The sequence below is a fragment of the Oryctolagus cuniculus genome, chromosome 1, assembly GCF_051225735.1.
Source record: "Oryctolagus cuniculus isolate XC-2025 breed Fujian yellow rabbit chromosome 1, ASM5122573v1, whole genome shotgun sequence".
In the NCBI taxonomy this organism is placed as follows: domain Eukaryota; kingdom Metazoa; phylum Chordata; class Mammalia; order Lagomorpha; family Leporidae; genus Oryctolagus; species Oryctolagus cuniculus.
In genome coordinates, this window is record NC_142867.1 from 147095414 (window position 1) to 147116306 (window position 20893).

Genomic DNA, 20893 nt, shown 5'->3' on the forward strand with positions numbered 1-20893 from the left:
GCCGCGAGTGCAGGCCAAGCCATCTTGGAATTCTTCAAGTCACCCCGGGGAGCAAGAGGCGAAGATCTGGAACCAGAGGCAGAGACGTGGGCCGCCAGGATTCGCCAGGTTAGTCCGGGGAACTTGGACTGAATGCCGGTGGTGGCGGAAACATTCGCGAAAGCCGCCGTGTGCAGAGAGAGCACGGGGCGTTGGCGCGAGGCCGTGGTGCAGGCGCGAAGTGCGTGGAGACCGCGGAGCGTGCGCGCAGAGCCGGGAACCCGCCGGCGGGGCGAGGCGCCGGGAAGCCGCGCAGAGCCGTGAAGCCGCCGCGGGGCGGGCGCCGGCGGGGCGAGGCGCCGGGAAGCCGCGCAAAGCCGGGAAGCTGCGCAGATGAGAGAGGCGCGGGCTGAAGCGGCTCAGCCGGGAAGCCGCCGAGAAGCAGCCTCGGGGCGGGCGCAGCCGGGAAGCCGCGGGGATAAGAATGAGAGCGGGAAGCCGCAGGGATAAGAGAAACAGAAGTTTAGAAGTAAAGTGAGAAAAATAGGAATGCTGGAAGATAGAAGTGAAATGGGAGAGGTAGGAATGCCCGGAGATAGAGAAATAGAGAAATAAAAAGGCCTCCCTACAACACTGCAATGTGAGAGCTTGGATTCGGTCTGCCTAATCAAGTGAGGCGATGAGCACCTGCGGGCAGCTAGCAGCTTGTGCGCCGCAGGTCACCGAAGACAGGCACGAATTAACATCAGTAAGGCTTCCCCACAATGCAACAATTAGGAGGCTTGGATTCGGTCTGCCTGATTTAAGGCGGTAAGCGCCAGCAAGCAGCTCGACCAGAGTATGAGCTGCAGGTCACCGAAGATAGGCACGAACCAACACTAATAAGTCTCCCCCACAATACGGCAATGAGAAGGCTTGGATTCGGTTTGCCTGATAGGCTTGTAAGCCCCTGCAAGCAGAGCAGAGCATGCGCTGCAGGGCACCGAACACAGGCACGCATCAGCGCCTAAAAACCTCCTCACAACATGGCGAAGAGAGGACCCGGATTCGGTTTTCCTGATTGATAGGACCTGTAAGAGCCTGTGGCAACTCTAGCAAGTAGAGCAGAGTGTGTGCCGCGGGACACCGAAGACAGGCGCGTATCAACGCTAAAAAATAAAAAGAAAGGGGGATCTGTGGGGAGCAATCCGGACTAGACTAAGTTACTGGAATTAAGACTTATTCTATGCATCTGCTCTCCCCCAATATGGCGTTGGGAGAGAAGTAAACAGCTTCCGCACAGCTGCCTCCAGTTCAACTAATAAACTGTAGGACTTGCTCCTGATTGGAGAGCAGCGTACTCGGCGTGTGGGCAGCCGAGTTAGGATTGGCGGAGGAGGACTATAAAGGAGGAGAGAGACGGCATGCACCAGGAACATCTATGGGGAACATCTAAGGGAACCCGTGCAGCCCCCGAGAAAGCCGGCCGGTGGTGTGCCGCTCCCCTGCGGAAGTGGGGAATGCGGCCAGGGGGAACTGCCCTTCCACGGAGGTGGAAGGGATAGTAGCCAACCCGGGAAGAACCAGCAGCAAACCCGGGGAGGGCCGAGCAGACGAAAGAACAGCGCAGGGTCCTGTGTCGTTCCTCCACGAAGAGGGGGAGCGACACAGATGAAGCTCCTGGCTCCTGGCTTCAGATCAACTCAGCTCTGGCCGTTGCAGCCATGTGGGTAGTGAACCAATGTATTGAAGATAGTTTTCTATTTATTTATTTATTTGAAAGGTAGAGTTACAGAGAGGCAAAGAGAGAGAGAGAGAGAGAGAGAGAGAGAGATGTCTTCCATTTGTTTGTTCACTGGCCAAATGGCCATATAAGCTGGGGCTAGGCCAGGCCAGAGCCAGGAGCCTGGAGCTTCCAGGTCTCCCACATAAGAGCAGGGGCACAAGCAATTGAGCCATTTTCTGCTGCTTTCTCAGACCATAGACAGCTGGAATGGAAATGGAACAGCCAGGTCTCGAACTGGTGCCGCTATAGGATGCTGGTGTTACAGGGGGTGGCTTTACTTGCTATGCCACCAACCCCTGGTGATCTGTTAAATAAAAAACTTTGATGACTTATTGATTTATAGGCAACTGAGCACTCTTGTTATTGAGCAAAATGGATTTTTTAAAATGGGTAGGTGTGATACAATATTTCTGGAGTAATATTGATCAGTTCTAAGCAAATGGGTGGGAAAAGTATATAACTCAAAATTATCTTAAAAATTTCACTATGATGTGTTTTTGAAAAGAGTAGACACCATGAATAAGGCTTGTAAGTACTGAACCACAAGGTCCTTCATGGAAGAGTCTAAGGGCGTCGTCACATCACTAGTTCCTCCGAGTGGCAGGGACCCAGCACTCGCGTGTTCATCATGTTCCACCATGACTAGAGCCCACCGTGGTCTGTGCTGATATTCCTTTCTAGGGGGTGATTAATTCTATATAATTTTGGTGCTAGAATGAAAACTTGAAAATATGTTATACATTTAATTTTCTTGTTTTTATGGCTTTATTTGGTTTTAACTTGCAAATTTGTGTGAGTTTTGTGTTTTTTGAAAGCTCTCTAGTAAAAATATAACTTGTTTTTTATTTAACATAGTTAATTGCCATGGAAATACTCTCAGGGAAGATTTGAATGGCTTACTTTTTAAAAAGGATAAATATTTGAGTTTGCAAGAGTCTGGTTATACTTATATTTTTAATTAAGAGTCAGATATTTATGGGGGTGATCCCTCAAATCAGGATTTCACTCCTTCACTCTTTATTGAGAATACAATTGGATAGCTGGCTTTGTGGTATCATGGACAAAGTCTCCTTCTGTAACACCTGCATCTCATATGTGTGCTGGTTTGTGTCCTGGCTGCTCTACTTCCTGTCCAGCTCCCTGCTGATGGCCTGGGAAAAAACAGCAGAAGATAGTTTAAGTACCTGGGCCTTGTCACCCACGTGGCAGACCTGGATGAAACTTCAGGATCCTGGCTTTGACCTGGCCCAATCCTGGCCATTGCAACCATCTGGAAAGTGAACCTGAACCAACAGAGATCTCTCTCTCTGTCTCTGTGTGTGTCTCCCTCTTTTTCTCTGTAACTCTTTCAAATAAATAAATCTTTTTAAAGAAATGCAGATAGGTTAAGGAGATAAAAGGAGTTTCAATCAGTAATGAACACAGGGAGCTAAAGTGGTTTGTACTCTGAGAATGGTGTTCTTATGTGCCTTACAAACTAACTAATCCATTTCAAATAGGTGCTCCAATATGGGATGCCGGCATTGCAAATTGTAGTGTAACCTGCTTCACCACTGACCCAGTCCCACAAATGTGGTTTTGTCTGAGATGCACATATTCTTATTTATAAATATATTCGAGGCATATTTATTTCTTCTTATTTCTCCCACTTGAAGACCTAGTACCTTGCTGATTCTACCTTTTCCATGTTGCATGCTATTAGGATGATGCAGATGCTAAGTAAGCTATAGCCAGTGTTACTTAAGTATAAACTTGGATTCTTACAAAAACAAAATGGAAAAGCAAATGTAAATGCAATTTCTTTGAATTTTATTGTTTGATGTTAATTTTTCCCTCACTCATAAAATTGCAGTGTCACAAATGCAAGAATCTGTAGTCAGGAGGTCTAGCCTTTGTCTGAGACAGCTCTGGTGAAACATCTCTTCTCTGGGTGTTTCCAGACTATATGTAGACACTGAGTGTCAGAAAATGCGTCTCATTTCAGTACCACACGTTTCCCATTGTTCACCATTTTCACCGAGTGGGTGAGAGACATGACCCCTAGTGGCCGGCGTTATGGAGCAAAAGGTTAAATTTCTGCCTGCAGTGCTGGCATCCCACATGAGCACCGGTTCAAGTCCTGGCTGCTCTGCTTCTGATCCGGCTCCTTCCTAAGGTGCCTGGGGAAGCAGCAGAAGATGCCCAAGTGCAGGAGACCCAACTGGAGTTCAGACTCCTGACTTCAATTGGCCCAGCCCGAGCAGTTGCAGCCAAACCAGCAGATGGAAGACCCTCCCCAGTTACTCTACCTTTCAAATAAATAAATAATATCTTAAAAAAAGTAATATGACCTCCAGAAAAATTTACTACTTGGCTCTATTTTGTCTTGTGCAACCTGAAAGAGAACGGGCTCTTCTACACGTGTCAGCCCTTTAAGTATGTGAAGAGGGAAACCATTCAGACCTAAGTTGACTAACCCGATCCTCATATCCAAGAGTTTTGAGTCTCACACCGTCGTGATTGCCTGTCCCGCCTGGGTTCTTAGCATGCCCTTTGAGGTGTTCTCCGGAAATCTTAATGATTGAGAATGTGATGTGACCCTCCATTAACATTAAAAGGCTCACATACTCTATGTACACGTTTATTAACACAACTTGAGGCTGCACTTACATCTTGGGCACTTTTTCTATGAGGACACAAAGAGGGTGACTTCTAACAGCTTTGTTGAATAACTGTTTGATTTGAGGGCCTTTGAGAGAAAGGTCTTCCTTTGCCGTTGGTTCACCCTCCAATGGCCACCGCGGCCAGCGCGCTGCGGCCGGCGCACCGCGCTGATCCGATGGCAGAAGCCAGGTACTTATCCTGGTCTCCCATGGGGTGCAGGGCCCAAGGACTTGGGCCATCCTCCACTGCACTCCCTGGCCACAGTAGAGAGCTGGCCTGGAAGAGGGGCAACCGGGACAGAATCCGGCGCCCCGACCGGGACTAGAACCCGGTGTGCTGGCGCTGCAAAGCGGAGGATTAGCCTAGTGAGCTACGGCGCCGGCCGCCCCGATGCTTAATCATAGAATCCATCCTGGCTCTCAGCAAAAGTGAGAATTTTGATCTTCCTGACTCCATCCTGGCTCTTGCCTGTCTGTGCAGTCTTGAGATTTGCCAGCCCTCAGGTCAAGCGGTCTCCTCCTCTGTCGCCAGGTCATCCCGCTCCTCCTATATGGATGAGGACTGTGACTCATTGGCCCTCTGCGATCCTATGCACAGGATGAATTGTGAAGTTGACAGCCTGCCTGAGAGCTGTTTCGACAGCGGCTTGTCTACCCTGAGGGATCCCAACGAGTACGACTCAGAGGTGGAATACAAACACCAGCGGGGATTTCAGAGGCCGCACGGGGCGCAGGAGAGCTTTGCGGGTGATGCTTCAGACACAGATGTAAGCTCCAGAAACTACCACGCTCGTAGCCCTTGTCTCTGTTGGAAATCTCTCACCATATTTGACTTTAGTCTGTCATAGAAATCCATTTTAAATGTTATAAATAGGAAGTTCAGTCAGTAGAATTTTTTTTCTACATCAATTAAGAAAAGAACCTCTTACGTAAGTCTACTCCCTAGCAATAATGACGGACTATAGATTCAGCTGTGTGTTTTTTTTTTTTTGTCTCTTTTATCTATGATGTGCATGTGTCATGAGAGACTTTTCTAACTGCTGGCCTTTTTCTTTGTTTTTAATTTAAATAGGTCCCTGATATAAGGGATGAAGAGACATATGGCTCTGAAGGTGTGGCTGCTGTCTTGGACTGGAACTCCCAAGGATCTGTTAGTGAAGGCAGCGTGGTTGGTTCAATAAGAAGACCCATCTCCGCACTTTCACCCCATGTAGGTAGTCTCTGGTAACCCTTACTCATGAACACTTGATTTTCTGTGCCATGTTGTGTTTTCAGGAGCAAACTGGCACCAACTGTGTCACCCACTGTGGCTTTTTCCCCTAGACAGACACGGAGAATGACAGCCCCAGCTTGTCTAGCCCACAGAAGGCTTACAAGATTGTGCTTGCCGGGGACGCCGCGGTGGGGAAGTCCAGTTTCCTCATGAGACTTTGCAAGAATGAATTTCGAGGAAACACCAGTGCCACCCTGGGTATGCTCAATTTCAGTTAATAGTGGGAAAATTACCTTCTTTACATAGGTTTTTTAAGGTTTTATGATCCTGATACAGACAAACATCTCTCTCTCTCACTCTGTATGTGTGAGTGTGCATGTATATACATGTGTGCCTGTGTCTTTATCTGTAGGACTGTCCTCTGTTTTGACCAAGGCTGACTTTAGGAAGGGAAGGACTACAGATCAACCAAACCCAGTTTAGAGGCTGAGATGTCGGATTTATTTATTCTTCATAATTTCCTCAGCCATACTAAAAACCTGATGCTGTTATAGGTGCTAAAATGACCAAATTTCAGCCTACAAGGAACTTACCTCCATATGGAGCAATTAAAAAATGAGGTTTGGGGAGAGACACAGTTTTTACACAGGGTGACCAAAGAAAGCCTTTCTGGTAAGGTATCATTTGATGTTGATAAAGTGACAGTATTGATGGTCGGTTTGTCATGACCCAAGTCATAGCTGAATACAGGCTCCCTTCACAGCAGAATAAGAGAATATGTATGATTCTTTTTTTTTTAAAGATTTATTTATTTATTTATATGAAAGTCAGAGTTACACAGAGAGAGAAGGAGAGGCAGAGAGAGAGAGAGAGAGAGGGAGAGAGAGGTCCTCCATGCACTGGTTCACTCCCTAGTTGGCTGCAATGGCCAGAGCTGAGCCGATCCAAAGCCAGGAGCCTGGAGCTTCCTTCAGGTCTCCCACGTGGGTGCAGGGGCCCAAAGACTTGGGCCATCTTCCACTGCTTTCCCAGGCCACAGCAGAGAGCTGGATCGGAAAAGGAGCAGCCGGGACTCCAACTGGCGCCCCTATGGGATGGCAGCAGTACAGGTGGCGGCTTCACCTGCTATGCCAAAGTGCTGGCCCCATATTATTCTGACTTCACATATTTGTATAATAATCAGTAAAAGAAGCTGAAGATATGAAAATTATCATTTATTTCCTTTACTCTTCTAGAGTTATTTTGATAACTAGAAACGTTGGAACAGATTGCCCTCTTTACAATGAGCGTCTATGTAAATTTATAGTTCTCTGATACACCCTTTGAGATAACAAAGATGAAAGTTCACATCAATTCAACACACAAAAAGACTACAGCATGTTATTTGGTTGCTAAAGGTTATAGCACATATGTTTGTGTACCCATGTTTACACACATGCATTTATATATACACACAAACACATGCACACATACACATAGATTTACCTACATATACATATAATAGTTCATGAAAGGACATAAGTAAAATATAAATTTATTTTGATGCCAAAAAAATTTCTAGATCCATGAATAGTTTTTTCATAATATATGTTTTCCATGAACTTTTTGAAGACCCTGTTTGTATGTGTTTCAAAATCATTTGCACCAAAATAAATTTATCTTTTAATTCTACTTTCTACAATTTTTGATGTACCCTAATAAATACAGATATACACATGCATATTCTTGCATGTAAGCACACACACATATAACTTAGTTTCTCTCTAATCATCTGTAAAAATAGGAATTTTCACTTTAGCCTTAGGTTGGACCCTCCCCCAATTTAAACAACTTGTAGATGGTGCATCTGCACATGATGTGTGATCTGACTTCTACTTACCATTAAAGGCCAGGCTTCATGAAGGTCATGTTTATTCCTCTTTATCTCACTAAGCTCTGGTTCATTGGCTTTGTCTCATCCGAGGACAGCTTACACATACAATCCCATGGATTATTTATCTCATGTTCTCCACTCTCATATTCCTTTTCAGGAGTTGATTTCCAAATGAAAACTCTCTTTGTAGATGGAGAGCGAACAGTTCTGCAACTCTGGGACACAGCTGGTCAGGAGAGGCAAGTGCTTGAACAACTCTTCAAACTCTGCTTAGGTTTGCATAGACAAGACTTGCAGGGCACTTAGTGTTTTTGTACTAAATAATTATATAAAGTTAAGATACTTTATACATAAAATTGTTTACATATTATAATTTCATGAATACTAATATTTGTCTACATCCTCTTCTTCATTTCTGTGTCAGTTGTGGGAGAAGATGTTTGTGCTTCCTTTGAACTGAAGTTTGCTTGGTACGAAGAGTATTCTTTACTAATGCCCAAATTTAGATGAGGGAACACTCCCAGTGCAGTAATGGCGTGAGGGCTATGAGGGCTACTTAGCTGTGCAACTGTAAATGGTGGAGAAGAGAATCCATGCGCTCTCCTCGGCCAGGGTAGAGGTGCAAATCTACCAGCAGACTCACATATGGTGAAATTACCTTATCTCACATTCATTGCCCATGAGCATAGTTAGAAACAGGTTCTAATATTGTCTGGCTCATTGGGAACCGAATGTATTCAGTCATTTGACAGAAGTATGGGATTGTCTGCCACTGTAGCAGGCACTCTTCTGTGTTGTAAGATGAAAACGTGAACTAATGGACACAAATACCTTCCCTCATGGAGGTTATAATCTCTAGCAGACTGGGAGTTCCATCATTTAAAAATATTTGTGGTTGACATGGCCTTATTTAAGCACTCATAACCCATTTTCCACTTGGTGTAGAGTGAAGGCATGTGTGCTGAGATGTGCTTTTTCCCCCAGAGGTTCCTTCTACCCCATGAGTGAAATTCTGGCACACTGTGGTGTTGGATGTTGTCAGTTCTTTCACATAACCAAAATAGTCCCTACCCACTGCCCTAGAAACAATTTTTCTCAAATGTGCTTTCCTCCCAGCTTCCTCTTGGTCCAACAGTGGGTTCTGGTAGCTTTTTGCTGAGGTTGAAATTTCTAGAACTTATGCCCTACACCCTGTCCTGGTGGTTTTTTGGGGATTGTAGACGTTCTTGAGATTGTGGAGAAAATGACTGACTTTTCCAGATCAGTCACCCAGATTTCCATCCTGTTAACTTTCACTGGGCCATTCAAGGCCTTGGAGATGGCAGTGTTTTGGCAATATTTTGTGTTAGATTCTTCTCCATTGGGACTGGCATCAGAAGAAATCAATTGGGACTGACTTTGAGAGGAAAGGATGAGGAAGAAGATGCTCATAAGAGACGGGGAATGAGGCTGTATGGAGCAGACTGACCAGCTCTGTCCTTTTCTGTACCCAGATTCAGAAGCATTGCCAAATCTTACTTCAGAAGAGCCGACGGTGTTTTGCTGCTGTATGACGTTACATGTGAGAAGAGCTTTCTTAATGTACGGGAATGGATAGACATGATTGCGGTAAGGAACCAAAACAGAGAACTGGACAGTTACACGGGAGCGGGATAGCTCATCTCAGAAAATGCTGCTGCTTGTCTCTGTCAAGGTGAACTTGATTAGAGGCCAGCAACTGAAACTGTCAGGACGAACTGGATGCTAGAGGCTGTTTCCAAAGGCAGTTGGCAGCTATGGCCTCTTCCTTGGGAGTTGCACAAGTTCCCCCAAAGGACACTGTGGAAGAGGGCTTCTGAGAATAAAACCTCTGGATTTTCTTATAGATAAAATCAGAACCCCATGGTGAGCAAGTGCAAAGCCAGGTTATTTAAAAACAAGAAGCTTTTACGAGCAAGGAGGTGGTGTGGTTGGTGTTTAGTATGATTGCATGTACACGGGGCATGGACATGTGGGTCTTTAGATATCTTAGGGTACCCCTGAAATGCCAGTTGGCATTTCCAACATGTAGCATATCATCTGTGATTTCTTTGCCTAAATAAGGTGGTATCTTCCATCTGGAGATGCTTTCATATCCCTTGATTTCATGGTAAGCTAATTTTAAAGGTAGGAAATTATTTTAACCACATTTAGAATGCTGCCAAAGGTTTTTGATCAGTAGAAATCTACAGTTTGAGCTATTGTTAGCAGACTCTCTTGAAAACTAAACCAGTGGCTAATACAATTTTTGCAATAAGTATGTTTTTTATAATTTTAAACAGGCATTATATAATAGTAGTGACTAAACAGCACAGTTTTCGTTTACTCTCAAGTTGATCTCTGGAATAAATATTCTTTTTCTGACTACAGAAGTAATGTGGAAAATGACTGCAATTGGCAATAAGACTTTGACAATATCAATATCAACCTATCAATATCAATATCATCAATATCAGTGTCTTACAGTGACTGTGAAAATAGTAGAAATGTATTATTTATGTTACATTTTTACTTCACAAAATTTTCTGTCATATTCATCTATAACATCTGAGAAAGGAAGTAAGAGACATTATTTTCACCTTTCATTAGAAAACTAAGACCTACCAAGTATGAGGCACTTGCTTGTAGAAATTTAGTGGTTAGAATGGGTGCTCAAATGGACTTCCTTCATCAACACTGGCTGCTACTGCAATAAAGCACCAAAGTGAGCAGTAAATTAACACACAAATTTGTGTCAGGAAAGGAATTCCAAAGTTCAAATAGTGCATGGAGTAGAGGCTTAAAGGAGTAAGTGCAGCTCTCTGGACTAGAGCAGTAAGTCCAGAGAGCAATGGACAATCCCAGCTGACTCATACACACTGATATTTAAGATCTCCAGAAAAACTTTTTATTGTTGAAGTTTTGAACTTAGCCTTCATTTTAAAATCTTTTAGCTTATGCTCAAGAAAAGGAAGCACAAAAGGCAAGATCAGCCACAGTGAGATATGATAGTACTTGAAAAAGTTCATGGAAAATAGAATTAAAATGTTTATTATGCTGTAATTTCATTCTGTGCATTTTCTGTGAACTTTTTTTTTTTTTTTTTTTTTTGACAGGCAGAGTGGACAGTGAGAGAGAGAGAGACAGAGAGAAAGGTCTTCCTTTGCCGTTGGTTCACCCTCCAGTGGCCGCCGCGGCCAGCGCGCTGCTGCCAGCGCACCACGCTGATCCGATGGCAGGAGCCAGGTGCTTCTCCTGGTCTCCCATGGGGTGCAGGGCCCAAGCACTTGGGCCATCCTCCACTGCACTCCCTGGCCACAGCAGAAAGCTGGCCTGGAAGAGGGGCAACCGGGACAGAATCCGGCGCCCCGACCGGGACTAGAACCCGGTGTGCCGGCGCCGCAAGGCAGAGGATTAGCCTAGTGAGCCGCGGCGCCGGCTTTCTGTGAACTTTTGAAGACTTCTCATAGCCCTTACATTAAGTTGTCAGCCATAGCGTGTGCCAGGACGTCCACTGCCGTAATTGGCTAAGCACCTGCATGTTGTGAGTCACCTTTTCAGCGTGGCTACCACCTTTCCATAGGGTCTGGAAAGGTAGAAGAGGTATTCAAGATGACTTTTTGAATTAGTTATGGTAGACAAATTAGGTAGCATGTGGCATCTGCCTTTTACTTTGCAAAATAAAAAAGAGAGAGAGAACACAATGAAGCTTCTCTAAGTCTCACTTTTGAATTCTGATGAGATCCTGTAGGGAAGATTGACAGTTTACAGTAGATATGGCTGGAAACAAATCTTGGGCAGTCGGCCGGAGGATTGATAAACAGTAGAATGTCCATGGTGAATGGATGGTGGGAATTAATCATTGTACACTTTGATCCAAAACTGCTGGGTTACAAAGTCTTGTACTAGAATTATGAATTAAATAGAGTTGTGGCCATTTACTTACTGTAATGACTATTTTGTTGTTTGAATAGTTAGGTAGAACCTAAATGGTGACAGTTGAGATAAAAGATCTCGTCCTAACTTTTACACAATCAAAAATATTTTTGAGTGACTCCACTGCATTTACTCTTCTATGTACTTGAGATGTATCTGTTAATAGAAATAAGAGCCCTGGCCTTATAGAGCTTGTATTGTAGTGCAGAAAGCAGATTTAAAGCAACAAACAAATAAATGAAACAAATGCTGGAAAGTATTTAGTGTTCAATAGTGAGGTGGAGGTGTTACTTAGGCCACAACGTGCAGGAGATTCCAATATTACCTATATGACCTGTGGTGAGTCATTTAGAGGCTCACGCTCTTGGCTTACTTAAGTGAATGTTTTGTCATTGGCTTCTAAATCTTGCCTCCTTGAATCCTGACATCACCAAAGAGCACAATTAATGAACACATTAATGGGTGGACCCAGGAATTTTTGGGAGAGCCTTTCATTCTCTTCTCCCTTTGACTACAGTGAAAGGAACACTGTCTGAAGAGAAAGGAAGTCAAGTTCAATTTCATTTTAAGCCTTGTTTCCTTGTTTTTAAAGATTATTTATTTATTTGAAAAGCAAAGTTACAGTGAGAGAGAGAGAGAGATCTTCCATCCTTTGGTTCACTCCCTAAATGGCCACAATGGCCAGAGCTGGGCAGGTCTAAAGCCAGGAGCTTCATCCAGGTCTCCCATGAGGGTACAGGGGCCCCAAGCATTTGGGTCATCTTCCACTACTTTCCCAGGCACACTAGCAGGGAGCTGGATCAGAAGTGGAGCAGCCAGGACTTGAAACAATGCCCACATGGGATGCCAGCATCACAGGCGGCAGCTTTACTTGCTATGCCATGGTGCCAACCACAGCCTCATTTCTTGTCATCGTGGAAGTCCCAAACTGAGTGAGCAGCAGCTGTCTGTAGGCTCCCTGAGACTAGTTCTCACATATGTCAATCAGGGCTGCTGCCAGTCCTATTTAGGAACTAGACAAACATTGATCTTTAGGATTTCTGCATTTTGCTTTTGTTGTAAACCAAAGAGCAATGAACATGGAACTTTTTAAAAGATTTACTTATTTATTTATTTGAAAGGCAGAGTTACGAAGAGAGGGAGAGAGAGAGATAGAGAATCTTCCATCTGCTGATTCACCCCAAAATGGCCACAACTGTCAGGACTGGTCCGGGCTGAAGCCAGGAGCTCAGAACTCTATCTGGTTCTCCCACATGGATGGCAAGTTCCTAAACACTGGGGCCACCTTCCATTGCTTTCCCAAGAGCATTGGCAGGAAGTTGGATCAGAAGTGGAGCAGCCAGGACTCGCTCGAACCTTTGCTCATATGGGATACTGGCCTCACTGGCTGAGGCTTAACTCATTATACCACCAAGGCAGCCCCATGTTGTGGAACTTCTGAACTACATTTTTGTTCCACAGTGGTGGAAAAATTATCTGTGCGTTTTATGCCTGGGTTAGTGACATTGACTTGTAATCATTGTTGTTTGAAATAAAAGTATAAGGTAGAAAATTGTGTGGGTACTACAGCCAAATAGAACTCTGAGGTCATGTTTCTTAATTTATGTTAGTTTGTATTTGTGTGCTAGAGATAAGAAATTAGTAAATACCAATTTTCCTTTGCATAAAATGGACTTATCCCAGTACCTGCTCTCTTGTCATTAATGTGAGGATGGAACCTTGCCTGAGTAGCATGGTTATGGAGTTAGTGTGGGACCAGGCCCTGGTCCTTACACTTTTTTATTTAATTTCTCTGAATTCCATTTTCTCACCTATGAATAGGAGGACAGTATGGGGATGTTTAGAGATATTTTGAGACTTAAAGATATAATCTTCAATATAATGTAAATAATTCTGTTATTATAGTTGATGGCAAGACTTTGACAAGGATGAATAAGACACCTTGTTCTACAGAAATAAGACTTACAGTAGTAATGAAAGTGCTAGCATTTATGTGACGTGTTCACTTCACCAAGTGTGGAATCCATCGTTTTGCACACAAGGGACACTTGGAAAATGGTAACTGCTGCTGCCCTAGTTGTCCTCGTCATGATCTCCATGTGGCCCATGTTTGTTTGTTTGTTTTGTTTCTTCATGGAAGGATGCAGCCCATGAGATGATCCCTATCATGCTGGTGGGAAACAAGGCTGACCTTCGAGACTCCGCTTCTGCAGAGGGGCAACAGTGTGTCTCAGGATACTTTGGAGAAAAGCTGGCCATGGTGAGCATGAGGGTGGTCTGAACTGGGAGGGACTGTGGGGGTGCAATGACTTTGGAGTCAATGCCCTTCCCCTTTTGTGTACCTTTGCTTGAGAGAGTCTCCGTCGAACCTCCTCACCGTTTGATGAGGCACAGTGCCCCTCACGCAGCAGAGCTCCCAGCGCCCTCCTCTTGAGTGTGATCGATTCCCCCTTAAAGGAAAACATTCACATGCTCAATTTGACCTCCACTGAGCGTCACTGCAAAGAGGAGTGGGAATAATCCTGTCCTCATCCTCCTCCCTCTAACCCAGTTCCTGGAATCCTTCTCTAGTCCTGAAGTCCAGGTAGAGGAAAATGAACGGAAGTCCTGTTCTGAAAAGGTGTGCTTGACCCCAGGGGTTACCGTACCAGGGGGCAGGAGATGGAACAGGGCCTCACCTGGGTGAAAGGGAATCAGAAGACTTTTTTCTTGAAGATTTGTGCTTATTTAAAATAGTCTAAAGTTAATTTGGGTTATGCGTGTAAAAGGGATGAAGTACAATCCTGTCCAGGTTGTTACTGTGGGCCGTGTTTGCTCCTGTATACTGTCATCCTGTCAGGATGTAGTGTAGCCCTCCTATGAGTTGACCTGTGCAAGGAATCAGAGGCACCTTGGGCCAAGCAAGTTCACCCTGTCCCGGTCAGATCTGATGGTGGTGTTGTAGGTCATCAGCACCATGAAAGAACTATTCTGTAGCATATGTGTGTGAACTTTAAGTTTTACTGTTTTAAGTTGGAAAGTCTTGTTTTAAATTTTAAAATTGCTAACTGGATGTGATAATCTTCAAAACTGGACAGTGAAATATGGAAGAGATTCATTTAACATACATGAAGTTGTATCTGCCATGTGGCAAACACTTCATTATGCGCCAAGCAAAACAGTCTTTGCCATCTCATAGTTTACTGTCTGGCGGAGACAGACAGGAAACTCGTGTAACCCACATGCCCAACGCTGCCCCACACTAGCAGAGCCCCAGGGTTTGCTTGCTTATGCATCTCAGGACCTCCACCCCCCCTGCATCCTCAGAGGCAGGCTCTGTTTTATCGGTAACATCCAGATTATAGAGTAAGCACCAGCTGCTGCTGTTTCTACTAGACAATATGTTCATTTTCGGTTTCTATAGATATTCTATGAGTTGGGGTCTCCTGGATATTTACCCCCTTAGGGAGTCTTCCCATGTCTGCTTCTTTCTCTCCCTGCTCCAGAGAAATCATCTAATGCTACCCTTGTCCCACACAAGGTTGTTTAAAGCCCACACCCAATGACACAGTGCACTCAGTTCTCCTTGCTTAAAAAGAAAACGTCTTCAATTTGTTAGACAAAGACACACAAAGGTAACTTCGGCAGTTGCAACAGTAGCAAGAACAATTCAGGAAAAATACAGAGTGCCGTGAGGTTTTCTAAGAAGACCTAGTAAAGACTTCTCAGGGTTTGAAAAGTGTGAATCTGAACTTCAAGGAAGGATTTCCTAAAAATTCAAACTGTAAAGTAGAAGCTGTAGGAAGTAGTTAGCCTGGTGAAGGTGGTGGAGGAAGTAGGGGGCAGCCTAGGTAATGGGGAGAGCAGGTGCAAGGTCCTGAGTTCAGAGGGAATTGGGAGCACTGCAGGGTAACAGGGGCTTTACAGCTGCAGGGGAATGGTGGGAGGTTAACTGGGGCCACAACAAACTGGGCCGTGTTAGCCATGGAAAAATCATTTAAACGTTACCTAAAGAAGAGCCAGGAGTCACTGAAAGATGAAACTTGTATAACTTAAATATATAATTAAAAAAAGGTTTGGAAGAAGGAGAATGATCTGATCAGTGATCATATTCATAACCACTGGGAGGTTATATTAGAGGACTAGAAAACGCGTGTTAATTTTAGTGAGACACAGGATGTCAAATTCTGGTAGGAAAGATAATGGTGTGAAATAGGATGTTCCTGACCTGCCGGCCAAAAAGAAACGTCCCTTTGATTGACATCAAACTCCTGAGTGGTTACCTTCCGCCATCATCTTTGTCTCTCTCAAATTATTTGATGGAATTTGATAGCATGTGTGTGAAAGCTGGAAATAAAACCTCGAAGCATGAAATATGTGTTGTTTTAATGCAGAGTAAAAATTTGTAGGACTTATTTCTAGAAGAACTACATTCAGAGATTTAAGTATTGAAACTCTGACTTTAAATCCTTAACTGTTAGTCTCTCAGCATGCTAAAGGGAACGTATATTTTATTTTATCTTACTGATTTGAAATTCCAGGAATTGCAAGTTAAAGGCTCTGTTTAATTGTGTGCATTCCTTTTCCACAGACCTATGGTGCCTTATTCTGTGAAACAAGTGCCAAAGATGGTTCCAATGTGGTGGAAGCTGTTCTACATCTTGCTCGGTAAAGTCTGGCCTTGTATTTGGAAAACTGGAATGTGAGATTGCATTTTTACCTAGGTAGCGCATAGGTCAAATTTCTTGACCAGATCGCATAGGTAGAATATACTGGTACTTCAAAAGCTTTATGGGAAAGGAGTTAAAAGGTAAGAATAGGGATGGACACACATTTGGCATAACACTGAAGATGCCACTTGTGGTCACTGCAGTGTTGGGGCTGAGTCCTGGCTCTGCTTCCAGTTCCAGCTTTCTGCTCATGCGCAGCCTGCAGATGGCAGATTGAGTTCTCGGTTCCCAGTTTTGGCTGGGCCCAGTCCTAGCTGTTATGGGCATTTGGGGAGTGAACCACTACATGCAGATCTCTCTATGTATGTATATTGATCTGTCTATATGTCTTTCTCTGGGTGTATCTCTGCCTTTCGAATAAATAACTTCCTAAAACTAAAATAAAAGTCAAGTTTACTTTGGTACTTTTTTTTAAATCCATGTATAGCTTTTTTATAATATGTATTGTCCCTGAACTTTTTGATGATTCATGTACAGGGATCTCAAAAGTTTTGCAAGGCAATCAACTTATCTTTTAATTCCATTTTCTATGAACTTTTTGAGGTGCCCATGTACAACAGGAAATATATAGCCATGAAGCAGATATGCATGGATATGATAAAAGCTGGTAATGCTGCCTGTTCTCTTTGAACAGTGGCAAAATATCTTCTCTGCCAAACAAAACAGGTGCATCCAAAGTGCCATTGACATTTCTGGAAAATGTCACCACAAAGCTAATAGTTGACTTATAGGAGTTATTTTCAGGAACCAGATTTTAAACACTAGAGACTATTGTGGATACAGCTCTTGTGACCTTATCCTGGGTTTAAGAAAAGTGGTGTAGTGGGTCAGTGTCAAAATGAGTAGTACCTAGGTAATTATTATGTTGATAGTGGTGTTATTAAATAATAAATAACATTTTGGAATACAGATTAGAATACGAATTATGTTATTTAAGGAGTTGAATATAAATATTCATGTTTTAATTCTTAAAGTGTTCTAGGAAATAACAATGTTATTGTTAGATTTATTGCTTCTGTGTAGTTTTTGCAACAAATGAAAAAATGATCCTTTACTGTACTACAGGGATTAAATATCAAAAACAAAAAAAGGAAAAATCAAAATGGACAGTCATAAAATTTGTGACAATGATCTCCAGTTGCAAACAAAGCAAAAACATAATTTTAAATGTGCAATTATATTTTTGAGTACTTGTGAGATTTTATAAGAATCTTTTGTGTGATAATTGACCTGTTCAGCTAGTAAACATTGACAGTTATGGTGGTATTTTCAATGCTGGTTTTGAATTAGTGACTTGGTATTTATAGTGCCTAATAGACCAATGTTCTGTTAGTGGAATGTTTGGACTAGAGATTTGGGATTTTTGCCTTCATCTGAGGGGATTGAGAAACAGGTGTCAGGACTTTTGGTGACTTGCTTGGTACTTGTTTGTGGCAGGGCTTGGCAGATGACCTAGGCTAATATCCAGTGCCTTTGAACATCTTTCCCTTTGACATCAGTCCAAGTATGATACCTCCCACCCCCCATCCACTTCCCCATAACACCAGAAATCCTCTGTGTAAAGCAGAAACTTTGTTTCCTACAACAGGTAGGAAAAAAGAAAATATTTAAACATGTTTAGATTCAAATAATTACATGTTCTGTGGCTTGTGATTGTTAAGGAAATAATGAATTAATATCACATTTGGCAAAAAAAGTCCCTGAGTAAAACTTTTATGTGCGGGTACTTCAAATAGTTAGTGGAAAATGGAATTAAAAGATAAGCTTATTTTGGGGACAAAAAGTTGAAATTCATGTGACTGTAGGGTGGGTCAGATAATGTAATCTGCCACTTTGCAGTTCTTAGGGAATATAAATTACTTTGGTCAGAAAGCTACATTCAATAAAGGGGGAATAGTTACATGAAATTCAGTGTTTGACTTTACTAAAGGTAGATGTTTGGTGTTGGTGTTTCATGAGTATATACCTGAGGATTCTTGGATGGAGGTGATGTAGCTGACAGAGAGCCTAGGAATGGGGAAGGCCCTGCGGGTCTTTAGAGAATCCTTGGGCCCAAGGTTCAACACAGTGTCAGTGCTGCCTTAGCCTTGTTCAGTGGAGTGCTGAATTGATGCTCCCACAAGCTGGGAAGGATGTGGTAGGGTCAGCCTTTATACAAAGAGAATATCTATAATCCCCAAATCCAATAGTGTTGCAAAATCCAAAACTTTTTGAGTACAGATGTACACTGAAAAAGTTTGAGTATATGTGCGTGTGGGGGGATTGAGGGTGGGCAGGCTTAGGAGTTTTGGCATGGTGATTAAGATGCCCACATCCCAGTGGTGCTGGGTTAAATACTTGACTCTGGCCATTGCAGACTCTGGGAGGTGCCTTCTGATGGCTCAAGTAGTTGGATCCCTGCCACTCTTGTGGTAGACCTGGATTGAGTTCTAGCTCAATCCAATATTGGCTGTTATATTCATTTGGAGAGTGAGCCAGTGGGAGAGATCTTGGGCTCTCTCACTCTCTCTTTCTCTCTCTCTCATAATTTTTTAAAACTTAATTAAGCATTTGGAACACTTCGAACTTTTGATTTTTGGATTAGGGATACTCAGCTGGTAAAGTCTATGCAATTATTCCAAAAATCTGGAAAACACAGATATATGAAAAACTTCTAGTCCCAAGCATTTCAGATAAGAGATACTCATTTTGCACCAGGCAGGGTGCTTCAAAATGTTTGTGGAAAAATCAAATTAAATGATGTTTATTTTATTGCAAAACAATTTTTAAATGCATGTGTAGTTTTTTCATAATACCAATTTTTCATGAACTTTTTGAAGGCTCTTCATCTGCATGGATTTCAAACATTTTTTCCACCAAGCAGACATCTTAAATTCTGTTTTCCATAACCTTTTTGAAGTCCCTTCATATGTGAGCACAGCTGCTGCCCAGAATATTGAAGGATTGTGACATAAGGAGAGTTGAAGTTCTTTCTTGAATCTACTCCTAAATAGCTAAGGAGCCTTCAATAAGCTCCTGTCTCTCTTTAGGCACCTGAAATCTTTCCAATGAGGAAGAGGGTTGAATAAAATGATCTCAGATATCCTTTCTAATAGTCTGAGATTCTATCCATGAGGGGACTTCAGAAAGTTATTGGAAAATGGAATGGAAAGATGTTTATTTAGGTGAAAAAATTTTGAAAAAACATGCAGCTTTTTTCTCCTTCTCTCCTCCCTCACTTACTTTCTTTCTTCCTTCATCCCTTCCTTGTTCAGTAAGTATGCTAGCAAGTTTGATGAAGAGAGTACACCTGACAGGCCAGGGGACCATCTTTGTAAGGAACTGAGAGTTTGTACTATGACTGGAGTTTTCATGGATATGAGTATGGACTCTCCATTTCTTCTCTCCCATCCCTGTGGGAGATATCCCTGGGTGAAGGGCATCCTGCGTGTGGAATTCCTGAAATTCCTCCCAGAACTTCATAGTGAACCTCATAGCCTCTTCAGTGTGGGACTGGGAAGTTTCCCATAAGGTGTCCCTGGGAGAGGGCTGGAACCCACCAAACAAGGGTATGCAACAAGGGCAAGACTTTTGATGTCTAAATACTGGTCTGTTTCCAAGGCTTGCTGTTTTTTTTTTCATTTTTTTAATATTTTTTTTATTTTTTGACAGGCAGAGTGGACAGTGCGAGAGAGAGACAGAGAGAAAGGTCTTCCTTTGCTGTTGGTTCACCCTCCAATGGCTGCCGCGGCCAGCGTGCTGTGGCCGGCACACCGCGCTGATCCAATGGCAGGAGCAGGTACTTATCCTGGTCTCCCATGGGGTGCAGGGTCCAAGCACTTGGGCCATCCTCCACTGCACTCCCGGGCCACAGCAGAGAGCTGGCCTGGAAGAGGGGCAACCGGGACAGAATCTGGCGCCCCGAGCGGGACTAGAACCCGGTGTGCCGGCGCCGCTAGGCGGAGGATTAGCCTAGTGAGCCATGGCGCCGGCCAAGGCTTGCTTCTACATTTTCCCTCATTCCACTGCACAAAATAAATTCCCTTTTCTTCAAAAACTTTGGATTTTCTTCAGCCCCTCTTACACACATAGGCTAATGCCTACCTAGCTACCTTACCATTCTCCCCTCAAGAGAAGTGACCCGTAATCTTATGGGAGTAGCATGGGTGAAAGGCCATCTTCTGTATTTTCTTTGACCTGGCACTGGGGTGTGGAGCTGCTTGTGGGTTTTCTTCTCTTGCTGTCTGTCCTGTGGTACTTGAGATAGCCTTGGAAAAGATTGTCCTGCATAGTCCAGAGGACTGGGCATGTTGTCCAATGCGATAAGCTGGAAGCCCTGCCTCACAACTTTCTGGAGCTGGACAGCTTTTATTCTTTAGAGACAAAATGAACCAGTGCAGGGCCAACACTGTGGCTCAGTGGGTTAAAGCCCCCACCTGCAGTGCCGGCATCCCATATGTGTATGGTTCGAGTCCTGGCTGCTCCTCTTCCAATCCAGCTATTTGCTATGTCCTGGGAAAGCAGTGGAAGATGGCCCAGATCCTTGGGCCGCTGAACCCGCATGGGAGACCTGGAAGAAGCTCCTGGCTACTGGCTTCTGATCAGCTCAGCTCTGGCCATTGTTATTTGGGAAGTGAACCAGCAGATGGAAGACATTTATTTCTCTCTCTGACTCTACCTTTCTCTGTAACTCTGTCTTTCAAATAAATAAAATAAATCTTTAAAAAAATGAACCAGTACATTAAAGACATTTGGTATAAAGAGACGCAGTAAGATAATGAGAGCTATCGAGCCAAAAAG

At 43.5% G+C, this 20893-nt stretch overlaps 1 protein-coding gene across 3 annotated transcripts in view; it reads left to right on the plus strand.

The window, feature by feature from the left end:
- LOC100350055 (ras and EF-hand domain-containing protein) overlaps window positions 1-20893 on the plus strand; it is a 245165-nt gene that overhangs the window by 211065 nt on the left and 13207 nt on the right. For 2 of the 3 annotated variants that reach the window (XM_089336421.1, XM_070050193.2), the window contains exons 10-16: window positions 4919-5153; window positions 5459-5596; window positions 5710-5857; window positions 7630-7711; window positions 8966-9080; window positions 13546-13665; window positions 15976-16052. In XM_089336421.1, the coding sequence (XP_089192547.1) occupies window positions 4919-5153; window positions 5459-5596; window positions 5710-5857; window positions 7630-7711; window positions 8966-9080; window positions 13546-13665; window positions 15976-16052 (915 nt within the window). The remainder of the gene's footprint in view (window positions 1-4918; window positions 5154-5458; window positions 5597-5709; window positions 5858-7629; window positions 7712-8965; window positions 9081-13545; window positions 13666-15975; window positions 16053-20893) is intronic. The other variant, XM_070050197.2, reaches the window with a different exon arrangement.